Genomic DNA, 20,750 nt, shown 5'->3' with positions numbered 1-20,750 from the left:
AATGTTGATATTTTTTTATGTGACATGACGGCACAAATGAACCACCCCAACGCTTCGTCTCATTGGACCTCGCTGCCTGCTTTGTGAACTCGTCTGCTAGTGTGTTGATTTGGCTTGTCTCGTTGTATGTTCCGATGTAAGACTTTAGAAAAGTCAATAGACCTTTGGCGACAAATGTTTATAACAACATTAAACCCACAAAGTTCCGCAATTGAAAATCTAAAGCACAACTTTGGAAATGTCAATGCACCTTTCACATCAAGAGCTTATGAGATTTATACCCATAAAGTTTCGCAATTGATATCCGTGCGCTCCGTAGATTCCGTGGCCTCAGTGAGATGCCGCAGCGAGCCAAAAAAGTGCCCTTGAAACTTTGTGCTCAGATGGGACTGCTTGGCGTTATGTGACTCCCGGTGTATGGGCGTTGCCACGAAATCCAGCCCGAGTTTGCAATCTTCGCGGTTAAATGTCTTTTCGAGCGTCAAAAAGATATTCTAGACCAAATCCAGAGTGATTTCCGGCGCCGGGGGTCGCTTTGGTCGGCGGTGCATGGACAGCGCGAAAAAATTTCGGGGGGGGCTGAAGCCCCATAAACCCCCCCCCCCCCCTGGCTACGCCCCTGCTGCAATGGGAGTGTTAGTTGAATGCTGTAAATGTGCTTGAAACATTTATTGGTGATCACGATAGCGATTTATACGCCTACATGTGGTGTGAAACAGACGACAAGTTACATGCTATAGCTGCAAGAAAGTAATGTTTTGTTTATCAGGCCGATCTTCCTTCGTTTCAAGTTTTCCGAAGTGTCGTATTATTTCTACAATACCAGCTGATTACTTTCGTGCTTTCTTGCCCAACTGCTTTGGTCGTATACAAGTGAAGGCTTTTTTTTCTTTTTTAGCCACACCAAGGTAAGTGATAAGATATGACATCAATGATATTATTAAGCTCTATTCGAATAAACCAAGCTTCTTTGCGCATTTTGCACTGATTTACGGTGTGCTGCAACTATAGGTCCTCGATTGTCTGAGCTGCAGCGACGTGTCCTACACCCCCGTCCACGAGTGCTCGGGTTGCAAGATGAGGTGTTGTCGTGGTGCAGTGCACCCTTACACCGGCAAGGTGTAAGGGTGTAAGTCGGTGCAGCCCGGCAACGCAACACAATCAGCACCACCGGCACCTCATCACTTGGGATGCCGTGCGCCCTGTCTGAATCGATCTGAATCGAACAAACCTATTGTAGTGCTGGCACCCTACGGCATAGTTATATAGACCGTTTCATCGCGCGAGGAGGATAGGGTTCGCGGAGAGCCTGTCCTCCTCTCTGGCTTGGGCGATCCGGCGCGGCGCTGCTTGAAAATATTGATGTCGCGTGCTGCGGAACGATTTCGAGATGTTTTCGACCTTACTTTGTGAAGTTTACGCCATGTCCGTTCATATATGGTCGTCAGGGAAGCATTCCGGTGTATCGGTAACTACAGTAGGCGGAAATATCTCTTGGGGGCGCAAAAATGTGACGCGCTTTATCAGCTATGGTGTACGCACATTATCAGACGCGATGTGTGTATGTGCTGTGGACTATTTTGCTTATATCGGTTTTAATTCAACAAACAAAACCGGTGTCTCTGTATTAGCAGCATGAAATGGTAAATCTGCTCACTATCTGATCGCTTGGCGTAGGGAGCAAAACCTAAAGCATAAGAGCGCATGCTCGTGCACGGCCAACCTAAGGCAACCACGAAACATTTAAGCGGCAGGCGCTATCAAAAATTTATGATGCACCGGCATCGTTCTCACGCATTTAAACACTAGTAGGCTTCAAATTACATGTCTACGCTAGCCTTCCTGCATGAGGCCGATGGCGCTGCTCAACACAGCGATCACTGCGGTTGGTGAACCAGCACGATACATATGTAAGCTGTGCGCTTCGGCATTGTCTTTTTGGCCTGCATACAGCCATAACATATGAGAGGGATCGCATAAAAAGAATGCGATGCCAGCATTTCCGTAATACGTGTGAGTGCGTCGTAGAGAACGGAACGAACACAACCGAAAAACAAAAATTCGGTTATCATCTTCTTTCTCGAAGGAGCAAGAGAAAACTGGCTAACGCCGCGATAGGACCTCGCATACTCACTCCGCACAACGTTTATAAATATATGACCACTGATGCCGTAGGCTTGGACCATGCGGCATATAGAACAAAGATATATGTAATCCAGCACCTACCACTGCTTAGGACACTCGCGCAGTTCTTAAACAGTCCCTTTGCTGGAGAAGCTTAATTCAGACTGTAAGGTATGTTGCTATTACTGCCAAAACTATTTTATTCAGGGGTGGAAACCTCATCCATGGAACCAAGTAGTCACGCAATGTAACCTACAGCGAACAGTTTGAACGCATGTCATAGTATAACATCACAGCTCCTATTGTAGCAGAACGGTACCGGCGCTGTTACGATCGTCGCGTATGTTTCATGGCTCGTAAACCGCAGATTAGAAATAGAGGATAATACTGCAATATGATCACATTAGTGATTGGAACATTCAGAAATACACAATTGATTTCCGAGGCTGATTGTAGGCTGAAATATGCGCGCACACATCGCGCTGCGTGTTCCGTTCACCTCAACGCCAGCAGAAATTTATGCCATGATGCCTTAAACCACTTCAGCACGTCTTACAGAACCGTTTGCGACGTAGAAGACGCACGTCATACTAAGCAGAGCGCACGACTGCGAAAACAAACGCCGGAACCTACCGCCGAGCATATACCTGCCATGCAAAAGACCGCTTTCACCCAAGCCAGTATGGCGCTGCTCATAGGCGGCGCCACTGCGTTCACAATATGGCGGCGCCTACGAAAAAACGGCCTATAGTCAATGGCGTTCTCTATATGTCACACGGAGGCCACAGGACTCGGGGCGCTCACTCGCAAACTCGAACGCGTACAAAAGCACTCATGTGCACCGCCGCGCAACGAGGGACGCCACATGGATGCATGAATGCCCTCTTCCTCGCTTTCCGTATCAAGCGAGGGAGAGGGAGAGCATGCAGTTACCCAGACGCCACAGTTCTAGCACTGCACTCGTTGTAGCGAAGGCAGTGCCCAGCATGCAGCACTTTACACTGCAACTCGTTAGCGTGAACTTTTTTTTTACTTCGTAATACCCGTATGTAGTAAAGCGCAAACGCATGTGTTATATAATAACTGCGATTTTAAACAACAAGTATGTGGCACTTGGTAACAGCCGACCTACGTACAGTAGTAATCTCATAGACTACATTTTAAGTGCCAAGGTTTCTCCGCCAGTTCGCGGCAATTCCCTTTTTTGTGGATTTCCGCGCCAATCTGCCTGCTTAAAATCATAATTCTTGCTTTAGCTGCGAACAGACTGCTCGATTCTGTAACTACATCGTGGTATTTTCACTTCGACCAACATTTAACGACACGTTCTAGGCGGTTGGTGGCCTCTCTCTCCAAACCACATCACAAGAAATCACCGCAACCAAATCCAGTATCCCGAGCTGGTCAACTAGAATCTGCTCCCTCATGCACGCAATCGTTTTTCGCATTCTCTCCATTTTCCAAAACACCACCAAATGAAGAAAGGGTCGGGAAAGCCCGCTGTCCAACGTGTTGCCGCTCGCGTCATGCCAATGTGAAATTCAGGGACATAGTAGCGAAGATTATAGAAGCAAATGGGGCTAAAAATGGCACACAAAACCTGATGTCACAGGGCCCTCAACTGACCGCTCAGTGTCCCGTTTGCAGTGCTGTTTGTTTCCATACCGTATAATTCATAGCTCACGTAGTCGCGTTATGAACGATTACGAAATTCGAGAGCCTAACTGACGTATGAAGGACCCAACATGCGTCTTCTCCCGTACTACGTAATGCTGTTAGGCTCCGGCGGCAGGGATATCCCGACAGTGCGCACAGTGCTCCTGTCATCATCATCATCATCATCAGCCTAGTTACGCCCACTGCAGGGCAAAGGCCTCTCCCATACTTCTCCAACTACCCCAGTCATGTACTAATTGTGGCCATGTTGTCCCTGCAAACGTCTTAATGTCATCCGCCCACCTAACTTTCTGCCGCCCCCTGCTACGCTTCCCTTCCCTAGGAATCCAGTTCGTAACCCTTAGTGACCATCGGTTGTCTTCCCTCCTCATTACATGTCCGGCCCATGCCCATTTCTTTTTCTTGATTTCAACTAAGATGTCGTTTACCCGCGTTTGTTGCCTCACCCAATCTGCTCTTTTCTTATCCCTTAACGTTACACCCATCATTCTTCTTTCCATAGCTCGTTGCGTCGTCCTCAATTTCAGCAGAACCCTTTTCGTAAGCCTCCAGGTTTCTGCCGCATATGTGAGTACTGGTAACACACAGCTGTTATACACTTTCCTTTTTAGGGATAGTGGCAACCTGCTGTTCATGATTTGAGAATGCCTGCCAAACGCACCCCAACCCATTCTTATTCTTCTGGCTATTTCAGTCTCATGATCCGGATCCATGGTCACTACCTGCCCTAAGTAGATGTATTCCCTTGCCACTTCCAGTGCTTCGCTACCTATCGTAAACTGCTGTTCTCTTCCGAGACTGTTAAACAATACTTTAGTTTTCTGCAGATTAATTTTCAGACCCACCCTTCTGCTTTGCCTCTCCAGGTCAGTGAGCATGCATTGCAATTGGTCTCCTGAGTTACTAAGCAAGGCAATATCATCAGCGAATCGCAAGTTGCTAAGGTATTCTCCATCAACTTTTATGCCCAATTCTTCCCACTCCAGGCCTCTGAATACCTCCTGTAAACATGCTGTGAATAGCATTGCAGATATCGTATCTCCCTGTCTGACGCCTTTCTTTATAGGGATTTTGTTGCTTTCTTTGTGGAGGACTATGGTGGCTGTGGAGCCGCTATAGATATCTTCCAGTATTTTTACATATGGCTCATCTACACCCTGATTCCGTAATGCCTCCATGACTGCTGAGGTTTCGACTGAATCAAACGCTTTCTCGTAATCAATGAAAGCTATAAATAAGGGTTGGTTATATTCTTCACATTTCCAGCCAGATATTCTTAGCACACTCTGCAGTGTCACAGATCTGACCGCCGCCGTGGTCAGTTGCTTCGTGGCTGCTGGGGACTGAGGGCCGGGGTTTGATTGTTGTATTCATATGGGAGGTTGTGGCCACGTACTGCACCAGGGTGGCCAATCCTGCTCTGGTGAGAGAGTGCGTTACCGGTTCTGGTCGCCGGGATCAGACCGCACTCCAGGCCTTTTTGTGCAATTTTCTCAACACACGGGGTTTTTTTTTGTATTTTCCGGTGGAGAATTGCGCGGCACCGGGATTAGAATCACGGTCCTTTTGCACTGGAGACGGATACTCTACCGTCCCCGCAGGAGTTAAATTAATTAAATTATGGGGTTTTACGTGACAGAACCCCTTTCTGGTTATGCACGCCGTAGTGGAGGACTCCGAAATTTTCGACCACCTGGGGTTCCTTAACGTGCACCTAATTCTAAGTACACGGGTGTTTTCGCATTTCGCCCCCATCGAAATGCGGCCGCCGTGACCGGGGTCCGATCCCGCGACCTCGTGCTCAGCAGTCTAACACCATAACCACTGAGCAACCACGGCGGGTCCCGCAGGAGTTGTACGCCTCATTTAACCTACAGTGGTGCCCTATTTGGTCAGTCAAGGTGGACGAATCTGAGCTCGGTTATACCGCATGGATGGCACTCGGCTAGAGAACCTGGTATTTATGACCTGCACATGTGTGGCCACACATAATTGAGGATATAATTTTTTTAGGAGGGTTTCCGTAAAGTGATAAAATGAAGGAAAAGACAATAAAAAAAGAAAAAAAAGAAACATAACATGTTATTCGAACTCGTGACCCTTAAATGTTGCCCGGAAAGGTAGCTCAGTCGGTTGGTTCGTCAAGCCACCGGTTACTTTCAAGCGCCATAGCTCCTGCTCCGAGCCTCATACTTATGTGAAAAGGGACATGATGATGTCCGCGACAGGCGATTTTGTGGTTGGAGTGGTTGGAAGGCATAATTTCTTGGAAAAATGGCCGCCAGAGGAGCAGCGTGAGCTCGAGCGGCTTTAGAGACTAGGAAAACTGCCTTAAAATATTTAGACTTGAGGGGAAGCTTCGTTAACAAACTGTAACACGGCAATCAGCACTCGAATATAATTATAACCCTAATAATAACTGTAAATATTCATCTCATCTATAGGATCTAATGCGCGCGCTGTTGCTTTGTCTCTGCGTGTAGTAGTTAAGAGAGCCAGTTTAAGGGCGGAGAGGAGGGAAGGAAAAGAAAGTCTCTGAAGCAAACTTGCAGCGCAGTGGTTTTAAAGCGCAACCGTGGTAGAGAAACGGAAGGCGATATAAGCGTGCGTGGCCATGATACGCACACGACAAAATGCCTTAAAAAATATTTAGACTTGAGGGAAAGCTTCGTTAACAAACTATAACACGGCAATCAGCACTCGAATACGACGAGAGAAATTATTGAAATAATTTGGTTTGCGAGACAAATGCTTGTATGTATTGAACCTCTTAAAAGATGACGGGGGAAATATGCGCTCACCGAGAGGGCATCGTCAGCACGAGACCACCGCCAGGCACCTTACAGAGATGTGGAGAGCCTCGCGGCAGCATTACCATATTCCGCAAAACCTGCTAAATCGCGTGTCGGCAGGATGAGAGGCGGCCCAGCAGCTTAGCTGCTTTCAATTCCCCTGCCTCCCTTCGCTATCTTTTAATCTTTTACATCCATTATGGCTAAAGGTTAGGAATCTCATCTGGTCACAATTAGCGGCGAGTGGCGCCCTCTCGCGAGTGACGTCACGGCAAGGACGCCGCTTTTTCCGGTTCGCTCAGCGGCCGCGCGCGCTCGTTGCCTTCGTGTATGCTTGGGGTATGGGTGGCTTGAGCCATAGTTATTGAAGGCTATGTCGGCTTCCTTTTTCTGCTGCCATGCCTGAACCACTGTTCCTTCTTCAAAAGCGCGTGAGTCGAGAAAGTTTGTGACTTGGATATCGCAAGCAATGTAGCGCTGGATTCCTCTACTGGTTTTGAATGCATATATGCTTCGTGTCTGTCCATAAATTTTGCGTAAAAAAAGAATGTCTGCAAATTCAATACGCGAAGTTGTGTACGATGCTGCGCTAAATACGTAACATTCCCTTAGTACTTAGCTATAAGAGACATTCTACATGGAAGAAAAATCTTGGTATGTGGTGTTAACGTGTTCTCCGTGTTAGACACTGCCCTGCGAAACTCTCATCTTGATTCTTATTACTCTGGTGAGTTGTTCTAGTCAAATGTGGGCAATTTGTTATTGCGTAAAAGAAAGAGTTAGGTGCGCATTTCGTATGAAAAAGTTTGCTATTACTCTCACCGCTCCCTGAAACAAGCCCCCATAAAACGAATTGCTCATGGCTGCTAACTCGACGGCGTGTTATGTAGATTATTTACATAGCTATTTCACAAATGCCATAGTAGCAATCACCTGAAAGAAAAGTTTCGTGGTTAAGGTCGAGAGCCAATCAATAGCAAGCGATGAAATGTTTCATGGTGGCCCTCAGTAGCCTTTATCGACAATATGGCGCAGACCTCGAACAACGTTAACAACCGACTGTACTTATGGCGAGGTACGCATTCTTCGCGAAACCCATCAGTGCCGTACAAGCTCGAATTGAAGCCATAAAGCAGTTTTTTACAGCGCCAGTTGCAATGCCTAAACTATACTCGAGTACTCGAGTACTGCAGCAGAGCCTATAGGCTGCCTAGAAAAGGAAAATTCAAGCACCTTCTGCTTCACCATGTCTCGATGCAGCGTTGTTTAATTCTACAACCGCAGAACTATTCGCTTCGTCAGTTCCCAAAAGAGAACCTCGCAAACTTTCGTAAGGAAGACACAACAAGCCTTACATATTTCACTTGATTTTTGACCCTCCACCGGGAATTATATCTTCAATGTGTCCCATACTACTAATGAATGACGGTTCGGTTTCTTTCTGGCTGCAGCCATACAGTCCAAAATTCATATTTCTCTAAAAAATTTGGGCCGAGCGGCCTGTGTCAGATCGCCAAGCAGATTCGTCATGTATATTCCTCAAGCAAAAAACACCAATAAATTGCTCAAGTTGAACGTGTAGCACTGTAAAAGGAGTATATATTGGCACATTCCTTTTCGTATTCTGCAAGCAGCTGTAAGCCTCAATTAGCTTTACTTCAAATTACCGCCGTCAAACACGTGAAGAACCGCCTAATTTTGAGAAGTAGTTGAAGAAGCCAAGTGGGGCTGATATAATGTAAACTGCAGTGTTAGCTATGTCCCAGCGCTACTGCCGAGTGTTTCTGCGAAGAAATGCAAAAATTCGATATTATACCATGGACTACTCGTCGTGAGCAAACCTGTTGTAGCAGAGTAAAATGAAGGTAAATGTTGTAGAAGTCATATATAGCCAGCATTTGTAATATATTTGTTGCACCACTTCTGGTGTGCCATCATAGCTGGATTCTTATATGCTATGTATTTGCGGTTGTCGATCCGCGCATGAAAAAGCCGCACTGGGCTGGTCTGCATTCCTTCGGCTGGTACTGTAGTGTTGCCTTTGAGAACTGTATTGTCGTCTAAGAAATAGGTTCTTTGAATAAATTTCCCCGAACGAAGACGTCGTAAAGATATATTTGAGAAGACCGCCATAAGTATACAAGCAGAGGGAACGAGAGCGAACAAACAAAAACACTGCAGAAGGCGCCCGAACACCCCCCAAACTGCAGCAGACGACAAGCGTGAGTACTTGCCCTGACGTCACACGAGCGGCGCTCGCAGCGCCCCTGTAGTTCGTTCTCGGGGCTCATAGTGACGCGAGCATTTTTCTGGGGAAACATTGTCGGTCGTTCACTTTCGCGGATACGTGTCACGAGATGGCCCGAAACTATCGCACCGGATGCGCAGGCGTCAACGGGCGACAGCGTTCTTAGCACTGTGCTTGACCCTGTGCCAGAGATACGATGCAATCTCGTGAATCCTATACTATACCCGAAAGTGAACACCTGAAAATGCCGGCCCTGTATATATCAAAATTGAGCTAGGACACCTTTTTCACTGGTCCTAATGCGTTTCTTTCAGCACAGAAGAGGATGCAATCGGACCTCGTTAAGTGCGGAAAGGCATATTCACTTTTCCTGGCTTCAGCTTTTCCGGTAAGGTTGCTTGACGCAGACAGCAGCTTGTGTTGTGCGTGGGCTGGGGCCTATATAAGAAAATGGGGGCCCTGGGCTAATGTGCATGCAGGCCCCCTTCCCCTATACTGACCCCCCCCCCCCCCCTTTCGCCTGTTACTCTACTGGAAATATGCCTCGTTTTATTGTAATTCCGCGAAAATAAAAAGAACGAAGTGCGATCAACGGGATTATTATTATTGTTATTATTATAAGGAAAACAACAAAACGGGCTTCTAACGCGTGCTGTTGTAAACACCAACAGATATGTTCACTTTGTGATTAATCTGCATTCTGTTTTCAGCAAAAGCTAGGTTTTAAGGAAAAGTTTAGTGCAATCAAGACGAACAAGAACGCAGAAAAGACAACACAGCTCAGATGTAGATTCTTCTGAAGCTAGGACTTGTTTGCACCATTAAGTTTAATCCGGTAGGAGAGGCATGGTTGTATCGAAAACATTCTTTATTAAATTCAAGCATCAGACTGCAGTAATCGTTATACACGTTACTCAATAAATATGCAATAGATATATACAATACTTAAGGCAATACAAACACCATAAAATGCACTACAATACAGATGAAAATTACGAACTCTAATTACAAAACATTATTTGAAAATATTTTCGTTAAAGGTAAGATAAGCAAGGAAGACACCAAATAAATGTGGCGCTATCGAAAACAACAAAAATACAGTTCTTTATCAGCACGCTAAATATCACAAGAACAAACAAGAGACGAACAACGAAGATTTGCATATCTTGAATTACACTGCTCAGCGTTTCATTGGCAACGTGGAGGCTGGGAGGCGACACAACGAACTTATTGGAACTATTCATGTATAGCGCAGTCCTCTTTTAAAATGGCATCTTTCGCGCACCTTCGCTTTGGCGAAGTTAGATATAGTCTGTTCGAAGGATAGATCGCAGAGGATGTAACTTTCAATGGACATGATAGCAAGCGAGTTCACCTTGTCGTCAAGGAGGCTCGAACGAAGGCGATTTTTATGCGTTGCATATTGCAATCACTCAGTTCAGCCCTTGGGCGCGGCCGCGCGGCCACCATTGAGGGTATGAGCCATTGTTCATTGCTGCGCGTCTCACATGTGGGTCTATTCTCTTTTAAGTTTGCTATGTTTGTTATTAAGTTGCTTCTATTTTTATGCGTTGCATATTGCAATCACTCAGTTCAGCCCTTGGGCGCGGCCGGGCAGCCACCATTGACCTTTAGCGCAACCACGTGACGTGACGTCACGACAGCCGGAGGAAAAGCTGGGCCCCAACTCGCGCAATATGCAACGCATTCTTGGCTTAAGCAAGCTAAGCCTGGCAATTTTTATCACCGACAACTTGTAAAACGATCGTTCGGTCTCATAGTTTGCCACGCGTATGCTTAAGTACATTCGCAAAGCAATAGAAAGCTTCGGAAACACATCAATAAGCTTTCTTTCGTGCAGTAACTTCATTATTCCCAGCGGAATCGTGTCCTGGCACACAGAGTTGTGCAGAAAGTTCGCAAGCTGAACGATTTCAGCGGAAAATGCTGGCTCCAAATCATTTTTGTAGGTTTTCACCAAATTCTTAGCCTGCTGTGCCAGAGAGGCCTCGCTCCCAACTTCTATCAGCAATTTTAAGAATCCGGAACTTTGGCAGAGTTCAGTGTAGGCAGCCTTTCGCACTCTCAAAGCAGAGGCCTAGACTGTCAAGTACAACATTGTAGGTGTCTACGATAAACTTTTTTCGACCTTGTAGCGCACTATCGCTTTTTCCGTCCGGGTACTTACTCAAAACGATGCGTTTGCCCTCATCCTGATAACATTGATTCGTACTTAGCGTGCGTGCTCTCTCTTCGAAGGTATCAAAGAGAGGTCGCAAAGAATTAACAAAGCCTTCTAGAGAGCTCAGCAGGTCTACAGCAGTTTAAATTTCTAGGCCTGGTTTCGGAAGTGCTGTGCTCGTTTAGTCAAAGCGCTCTAAGATTTCACTCCAGAAAATCGTCATGAATGCAGTCTCTAGTTTTGTCATTTTCTTGAAGGGAGAGTGCGCTTCGTTCCTAGTGCCACCGTTTTCTTCCTCGTTCTTTGATATAGCTTCAAGGCAGCACAAGACTGCATTGAAATTTTTCAGAACGGCCCTACATGATTCAGCGTGTCTTGGCCACCTGGTCTAGAGAGACTTTTCAAAACAAGCTGCTGGCCAGTTCCGCCCATGCTGTCAAAAAGATACCTCCATCGCTTAGGTGAGGCAGCAAAGAACACATAAAGTCTGAATTATTGCGAAAAATTTGACTGCCTGAAGGCAACTATCAACGCTACATGCGCAAACTAAGTTCAGTAAATGACCAGCGCGCGAGACGTAAACTGCCGATTCGTTCAGGTGTTTGATTTGAGCTTGCAGTCCTTTCTATTTTCCTCACATATTAATCGCATTATCACAAGCTTGGCCCATACAATCATCAATTGAGATGCCATTGGTCGTCAAGAGGGACATCACGGTATCGAAAAGATACAAGCCGGTATGTGAGTCAATTGGAACAAATCCAAGAAAGCGTTCGTAAACTTTCCCATTTAAATATTATCGTAAAATACTGACAGCTGATCAACGTGAGTAAGGTCTGGAGTCGAATCAACAATTAAAGAGAAGTATTTTGCACGTTTCACTTCGTCAACGAGACGTTCCTTGACAGCCTTCGCCATATGCTCGATAAATTCATCACAAATGGTTTTTGACAGATACGATGGGTGACCTTTTCCTTTGTTCCCGTAGCGTTTGATGTGCTCCTCTAGAAAGGGATAAAACTTGGCAATGGCCTCAAGCACTCCCATATAATTTCTATTTCTCGGTGAACCAAAAATCTCCCCCCTGTCCCTAAACGCTAGGTTGCGCTCAGCTAGAAGCTTAACTACAACGACTACGTGCTTCAACACCTCTTGTTCAGTAAGCGGCCTCAGTGACAAGATGCTTAACCAGCTCCGTGTCAATTATGCTGCTCGAGTTAGAGCGGGCGAGCCATGCTGCCACGTAGTTCCAGTGCTCGACGCTAGTTTCATGTGTGCAAACTTTTTCTTCTGCTCTTTTCCAATCAGAAAAGCCGTGCGTGGTGAAAGCACTGGGATTGCTTGAAATCGAAAATAGTTTGCACATGAAACAGTAAACGGAACCTTTGGACTCCGAGTACATTAACTAGTGTCGCTCGTACGCCTCACTATTTACAGCCTTTCGCACGAAAATATGAGGTAATATATAGCGTTTCCGAGTTTTGTATTGCCTTTCGGAAGACGGAAATTTTTTCTGCTGCCTTTGTCTACCCACTTTTTCTAAAGACGCCTCTAAGGCGAGCATAGCGTAATTATTTCAATTTCATGCTCGCACTTCTGTTGGTACATCCATCCATATTTGGATTAGCATTCAAGTAAACTAAATAACTTTAGCCGATCGAATGGCACACGCTACCGGACCTGCTTACAGACTGAATCTCAAAAACTAGGCTGCCTAAAGTACACTAAATCCCTATCACTAGGTGTACAGCTTATTACGTGTAACACCACTTTGGGAGCGTGTATGGAACGAAGTAGTTGCAACAGAACGAGATCTGACAGGGACGTGCGCTAACTGTGCAAACGAGAAGGACTTATTACGGTGGTGCGTTCAGGTTCTCAATTAACATGGTACGTGTCATCTTAAAGTGCGCATATCCCTGCGTGCCCTAAAATGAATAGATGGTAACGCAACATAACTTTGCAGTGCGTTCAATGGGGCTGGTTGGTTCATCTTTAGAATAAAAACAGGAACAGCGCAACACAGGACGAGCGAGTAAACAGGACAGAGCGCTGACTGCGGCTAGTCAGCGCTCTGTCCTGTTTACTCGCTCGTCCTGTGTGGCGCTGTTCCTGCTTTTCATTCTAAACATCACTTTATTTTTGTAAGTTTACCTGTGTGATTACAGTCAACGTCTTTCTAGTAACAGCTACGTGTACGTGTACGAGTACCGGCAGCCTCTATGCGTTTCTCTATGCAGGAGATGCTAAACGTTTCCGTAGAAGATGTGGACAGAATGCTTAAGCAGGTTCAGGTGAGCATTAGGATTTCATTGTAGCTTTTCCCCTAAAGAATAATTTGATTCCTCAAAGCGCATTAAGTGACGCTTACGCTGTGTCAGTGCTGTGTCAGTCAGTCAATAGATGCAATAATGTTACTTCGTTTCCTGTATTACGCCTCTTAGCGCCGAGACTTGTGTTCCTGTATATGCTCCCGCAGGGGGTGGAGTTGCGCATAACTTTTCCGGCGCCGCTCGCACCGCTATTCGCCGAGAGTGATCACGTGGTACAAAAGGACGTCAAATGATCAAATGCGCGCTCCGAAGCAAACTTTACGGAAATGGCGCCGACTCGTTTCTGTCAGTGTCATCGAAATTGCAATCAGTGGACCGTCGAGCGTGCGTACCAACGATTGGCTCCGTGTTGCAGGTACGGCATTCGAAAATATTAAGGTAATGACTTTGGTGAAGTGCTACGAAGCAGGTTATTTTGACACAAAACTGCGCTAATCGCACGGAAGGTGGCAAAGCTTTTTACGCGGTGCCGTGCGGACGGACAAGACCGGTCGGCTCCAAAAGGGACCAGGATATGCGAGGTCCGTTCTCCTTGTTTACAGAGGTGAGTTCGGCTTGTTTACACTAAATTTCTCGAGTATTTATTACTCGAGCATTTATCTCGAGTAACACGCCTGTACACGCTGAAATGCGCACGCCTGGCATGAGAGGTTGTTCGCTTGTTCCATTTTTGGTGTATATGTGCAGCGCGACACAGTCGCGGCACAAAGAAAGAACGGCACGTCTGTGTCGCGCTGCACATATACGCCAAGAATGTTAACTTAATTACCAACTCGCTCAATTCGCTTTGTTGCTTGTACGACTGTTCTGACTATGCGGCTACAGAAAAGTGTGTTCAGAACAATGTAAATACTGCAGGTACAATTTGCCCGCTGTACTCTGGCTTTTCTCTGCTCCATCTTCTTTTTTATTTTTTGTTGGCGTTCTGATTTTTCATGTAAAGTCGATTGATGTGCTGGTGTTCATTGTTTTGTAGTAGGCGAAAAAACCGTGCGCTCCCGCTTATGAGACAGCTGCGATAGCTTCAGCATTTATCACCCCCAATATGTTGCTTGTTCCATAAGCCTTCGTCGACGTGAGGAATGTGAAATTATTTTTGTGCGTTTAATAAGCGCTGTGTTATAGTAAATTAATCTGAGTAGTACGAAAAGATAACGAAAAGTGTGCTGTCATAATACAGTCTGCAATGTCAGAATAATTACTTTGCCAGTTTGTCATCTTATGTGATTAGTCCAATAAAAATAACTTGTTGTTGCTCTTAATAACGTGTTGCCTTTCCAGTGGCTTTGAATTCTGCCCCCCATGGCTCCAAGAACCAGCACTCATTACCTTCTGCCACCAGCCATTGCTCATCCATTCCATTGTACCAAATAAATTTGATGTAAAAGCTCGTGCATCTTGAATCTTTTTCTACTTGGAGATTTGCTGCTACGAAGCAGCTGTTAAGTTTGCGGTATCAATCGTAAAAATCGGGAGGAAATTACCAACTCGCTCAATTCGCTTTGTTGCTTGTACGACTGTTCTGACTATGCGGCTACAGAAAAGTGTGTTCAGAACAATGTAAATACTGCAGGTACAATTTGCCCGCTGTACTCTGGCTTTTCTCTGCTCCATCTTCTTTTTTATTTTTTGTTGGCGTTCTGATTTTTCATGTAAAGTCGATTGATGTGCTGGTGTTCATTGTTTTGTAGTAGGCGAAAAAACCGTGCGCTCCCGCTTATGAGACAGCTGCGATAGCTTCAGCATTTATCACCCCCAATATGTTGCTTGTTCCATAAGCCTTCGTCGACGTGAGGAATGTGAAATTATTTTTGTGCGTTTAATAAGCGCTGTGTTATAGTAAATTAATCTGAGTAGTACGAAAAGATAACGAAAAGTGTGCTGTCATAATACAGTCTGCAATGTCAGAATAATTACTTTGCCAGTTTGTCATCTTATGTGATTAGTCCAATAAAAATAACTTGTTGTTGCTCTTAATAACGTGTTGCCTTTCCAGTGGCTTTGAATTCTGCCCCCCATGGCTCCAAGAACCAGCACTCATTACCTTCTGCCACCAGCCATTGCTCATCCATTCCATTGTACCAAATAAATTTGATGTAAAAGCTCGTGCATCTTGAATCTTTTTCTACTTGGAGATTTGCTGCTACGAAGCAGCTGTTAAGTTTGCGGTATCAATCGTAAAAATAAGCTTTGCATAAGATGTGCACATGTGAACATTTGAAATGCGTTTAAATTTACGTGTCTGCACCGTATATATCGAAAGCGCGCAGCTGCTGTGAACGACGTTTAGTGATGAATGACGGTCAACGGTCACTGACATAATATTGCAGGCAGAATAGTTCTGTTGGCGGCATTCATTGTTCGTCTCGTTTCTGCAGCTAAAATGTGCTCACATAATTGTCTACCACACGTGTGTCAAGTTTTCTTTAAACACCCTTTAAAACATTTCTTGCCTTCCGCCTCCGCGAGAAAACTTCATATGCATGCTGAGAAACAATGCACCGCTTTTTGTTCTAAGGTAATGCGCGTTAGCACGTGAACTTTAGAGCTGTTCGAGCCATGGGCGTAGTCAGGACCTTATTTTGAGAGATCGAGGGGTGTCCTATTCTTTATACGTACATTCGTGCGTGTGTTTGTATATGTGCGTGTATATATGTACACGCAAACTAAACATTTCGGGGGGGGGGGGGGGTGGCACCTCTCCGGCTACGCCAATCGTTCGAGCTTTGCCTGCATTGAAACGTGTCATCTTGCTCAGCACTTGCGCACAGTTGCCGCATGTGGCTCGCGACCAGCAGACTAAAAAGCAAATGGAACACCGCGCGGCACTTGCCTCCTGCGCGCGCGAGGAGTGGCTCCACAGCAGAGCTGGATCATAAACCGGACCTATGCGCAACTCTGCTCCCTGCGGGAGCATATACAGGAACACTAGCCGAGACTAGAGTTACTGTATATGCTTCCTTTGGTAGCATATACAGTAACTCTAGCCGAGACCTCTGAGTGGCGCCCTCTCGCGTGTGACGTCAGAGGGGGGACACCGCTGCCACTCCGCGCGCGTGCGCGCTCGCTACGTAGGGCAAGATATAGTCCGGCGTAACGCGCGCGCGCGGCCACGCGCGTCGCGGTTAAGCGACGTCGGTGAAAAGCGCGCACTCTACAGTCCGGCGTCCCGGCGTAGCCGGCGTGCTTAGGCGCGCTTGGCGAGCACAACGCCGCCGGCGCGGACATAGAGCGTGTTCTATTTCACGCGGCTGCCGCTAGACCAGAATGCACTGCGCGCTGCAGCGGCAGCGAGCAGAAGGCAGAATGGCGGCCTGCGGTGCGCGTACTGACAGTGCGGCTGTGGTTTTTTGAACATCCGTGTGGGATGACAGCGCGAGTGAGGACGCCTGCTTGAAGCGATTTGCAACCTTCCATGTGTATACGATGTGAAACGCATGGACCACCGCGACACAGAGCGCAAGAACAACGCGTGGGAAGCTATACGAAAGCAGTGTGGTCTCGCCACAGGTAAGCTGCATTTCGCAGCTCCTGTACTAGCTGGTGGTAGTCGCCGAGTTGAGAGCGCTTGTCGAATAGCTTTCGCATGTACATACATGGTCCGCTTCCGTTTTTGACGTAGCCGAAGTACTAGCAATATGAGTGCGATGTTCTGGCTGTCAGGCACGGCGGCCGCATGTCGATGGGGGCGAAAGGCGAAAAACACCTGTGCGCTTAGATTTAGGTACACGTTAAAGAAGCCCAAGTCAGAAAGAAAGTGGTTTTGGCACGTAAAACCCCAAATATTATTATGTTTTTTTTCTGGCTGTCAGGACAAGTTAACGCCATCCCGCAAAGCTTTTATTTTAGCGCACAAACAGCGCGCGGAACGAGAAGCGCGCGCGCTAGCCGAACGACGCGCATGCGCCATGTAAACAGCTGTTCGCCGCGGCGAAGTTGCGCTCCCGGACGCACAGATGGCGCCAGCCTCGAGCTGTGCGCGCACGCCGAACTCTAGAGGAAGCAAATTTCTTGCACCCCTGGCGTCGCTAGCGCAGCGTATCCGACTTCGCCTGCTGCGGCCTGGCGCGCCGAGAACGCCGGACTATATCTTGGCCTTAAAGGCAACTTGGCGCAGTTCTTGGCGCAATTCTTGCTCGAGTTCTCGGATATAGATAAAGGTACAAAGGCGCAATAAAATGTTCACAGGCACTCCTGCGTTTTCATTTTTTTTGTTAGAATAACGATATTTATATTTCTACGCTGATAAAATGATGTCATCCGAGCGTTCTGTGGTAGTCTGAAATTGTGTTGAACAGAAATGGTCCCATGCTAACTTAATCAAATAATATTTTTGTGTTAGAAAGTGATAACGAGATTTACTTGCAAGAAAATATTGCAAAGCGTGCTTGCGATTGCGAAACATGACAGACCCTGGGGCAACTAATGTGTGGGATAAATAGCCTGCCATTTAAAAAATTACATTTTTCTGGTCGGAAAAAGTTTGTCATATGCAACACAGAGCGACTAGAGTTGTGAGCGAAATTTAAAATTTCTATTAAGCTACAGTGCCACTTAACCGGCGCTAAATTTCGGGAATGAGTCATGCGATCGTGCTTCATTTCAAAAACTGCGTGGAATATTATTTACTCCCTCGGCGCTTTGTTTTGTGACTGAGTCACGAGATGTCCATGCCCGTGAGGGCTGTCGTTATATAAAAGAAAATTATAAAAAAGGAAATTCCGTGATTCTATGTGCCAAAACCCCCATATGATTATGACGCGCACGATAATAGAGGTCTCCGGATTCATTTTGGCCACCTGTGGTTCCTTAATGAGCACTTAAATTTAATCATAGGTGGGCATTTTCGCATTTCGCCTCCATCTAAATGTAGCGGCCGGAGTTGAATCAGTGACCTCGAGCTAAGCAGTGCAATGCCATAGCAATTGGGCGGGTGGCGATATAGCTGATACATAAAGTATACAACGTTTGTTGCTTTCCTGATGCTGCCATTTATAGTACTCAGTCTAGAAAAACAATACAGACGGTAAGTGGTGAGCACCATTCTGCGCGAGACACAGTTAGAAAGCGAGAAAACGGATGAAACGGAAGCTATTCTATAGCTGGCGCGTAGCAGACGACAAAGATGGATCCCACATCTGACGTCACCAGAGCGCCGTTCGCAGCGCTGGCATCGGTCGCGCACGAGGCTAACAGCCATAGGACAAGAAATGCCCATACACAGGTCTGGCAACGTGAAGTTGGCGGTCGTCTTCTCAACTGTTCGTTCCGGTGATCACGATTCATGTAGTGGGCAGTGGTAGTCCTCTTGCCACAAATGATTGTGATTATCCCACTACTGGCAAGTCTGCAGTGTTCAGCCAAATATTACTAATCAAAGTGTACGTTGCACTTTCAGTGCAAGCAGCTATACTTGCAATGTTGTCTTAAAAACACTTCTACAGGTGTGTGTAAGGTGAGCGGTGTGCCAAGACTCACACTCGTGTATAGTAATACTCTTATGGAACCCTCCTCCGCAACAGCTTTTATAGCTCCTGCGTAGCCTTAGGCTGTATGACCATACATATCGATCAGCCGATGAGTTTGGTCAATCAACCAAGCAAGTGGCGATAAAGGTTTTCAAAGGCTTGACCATTAATATTCGTTTTCTTACTCTCTCGCCCGCATGACCACAGCGTTGTATCGCAGCGGACATTCCACTGGACAAGCACATCATGTTGGGCATGATCCGTTACGTCAGAGGCATCTTCTTCGTTGCCTGAAGACGTTCCTATTCTGGGGTCTGTTCATGGCAGCATAAATGAAAGAACGGTGGTGGACACGCGGACGGCCTTGATGACGGAAAATAAACTGGCTCTAATTTCGAATCGCCTTGACTTGCATGTAGAAAACATTACTTCTTCCCATTCCGCAGATGTGAAATTTCTTAATCTACTCATGATCGCGGATCCTCCGCGCGCGCTGGGAGTCTGCGTTGCTCAGCTCGGACCTACAGTACCAACTCTGGGCCGTCCAGCGAGCCGAGGAAGCTGCCAAGGGCCAACAACCCTTGGCTGAGACCTAGGCGTGGTCCAGGCCCACCCCACCAAATCGCAGGGCACTGAATAAAGTTATTTGAATGAATGAATGAATGAATGAATGAATGAATGAATGAATGAATGAATGAAGGAAGGAAGGAAGGAAGGAAGGAAGGAAGGAAGGAAGGAAGGAAGGAAGGAAGGAAGGAATGATCGCGGCTAAAAGTTCAGACCATGGGATCCCGCCAGCGATGCCTTTCACGTACCTACACAAAATGGGCGCTACCACAGTAGTAACTGTGTCTTCTTATTCATAATCGTCACCACCTTATTTTATTTCCACTGCAGGACAAAGGGCTCTCCCACCGACGCATAAATTATCCCTGTGCTGCTCCAGCTGACCGCATTCCATGCCAGCGAATTTCTTCATTTTATCACACCGCCTAGTTGCCATATCACCGCCTTGCTGCCATATACTTCAATCACCTATAAGAATTAAAATTTGCGCTGGTTGGTACAGACCCAGTGTAGAGTTATCATCACCATCATCATCATTAGCCTATCTATGTTCTCTGCAGTGGGAAAGCCTCTCCCAGTGTTCTCCAATTACTCCTGGCTTGTGCTATCCGTGTTACACCTGCGAATTGCTCAATTTCATCACACCGCCTAGTTCGTTGCCGTCTTTGACTACGGTTTACTTCTCTTGACACATATTCTGTAACTCTAATGGACCACCCGTTGTGTTCCCTATGCATTACATCTCTTGCCTAGCTCCATTCCTTGCTCTTAATGTTAACTTGAATGTAGCCTATACCCTCGTTTGCTCTCGAATTCACCACCGCTGTCATTCTGTCTCTTAACGTTACTCCCAAGATTTCTCGTTGCATCGCTCATTGTCCGGTTCCCAGCTTCTCAAGCTTTCTTCTTTGACAAATGGAATGTTTTATTTTGTCAGAAAGAAAGCAATATACGATAAGTGGCGACAGACACGTCTGGATCCACAGCCAATAACCTATTGTGGATCTATGGAATGCATACCTCATACAATACGATCCGTTGACAAATATGTACTGGTACGTAGAAACACATACTGAAGGTGTGCACATGTTTACTACTTAACATTACAGTGTGAAGTTTAGACAGAATGTACTATTTCCAGGAAAGTTCAAACTTTCTCGAGGATTTTATGTTCGCAACTAAAAAAATTACACATTTTCCACCGGTGAACCATATAAATCGGCGACCATAGCTTTATTAAACCCTGGGGATATTAGGTTATTTCCGGTGAGTATGTCTTCCAGTCCATTTTTTAGACGTCTTTATTTTTATTTCATTTAGGTGGAATAAAATATGAACAATGAAATGAAATGTTTATAA

At 46.1% G+C, this 20,750-nt stretch overlaps 1 protein-coding gene across 1 annotated transcript in view; it reads left to right on the top strand.

The window, feature by feature from the left end:
* Window positions 1–19,118, top strand: part of LOC135920705 (uncharacterized) — a 35,336-nt gene extending 16,218 nt beyond the window's left edge. Inside the window, exons 4-6 of the mRNA XM_070524650.1 lie at window positions 9,161–9,229; window positions 13,264–13,317; window positions 19,032–19,118. Of these exons, the coding sequence (XP_070380751.1) occupies window positions 9,161–9,229; window positions 13,264–13,317; window positions 19,032–19,118 (210 nt within the window). The remainder of the gene's footprint in view (window positions 1–9,160; window positions 9,230–13,263; window positions 13,318–19,031) is intronic.
* The last annotated feature ends 1,632 nt before the right edge of the window (window positions 19,119–20,750 follow it).

The sequence above is a fragment of the Dermacentor albipictus genome, chromosome 8 (assembly GCF_038994185.2).
Source record: "Dermacentor albipictus isolate Rhodes 1998 colony chromosome 8, USDA_Dalb.pri_finalv2, whole genome shotgun sequence".
Taxonomy (NCBI): domain Eukaryota; kingdom Metazoa; phylum Arthropoda; class Arachnida; order Ixodida; family Ixodidae; genus Dermacentor; species Dermacentor albipictus.
Note: the sequence above shows the minus strand (reverse complement) of the source record. Positions and strands in the feature narration are given on the sequence as shown.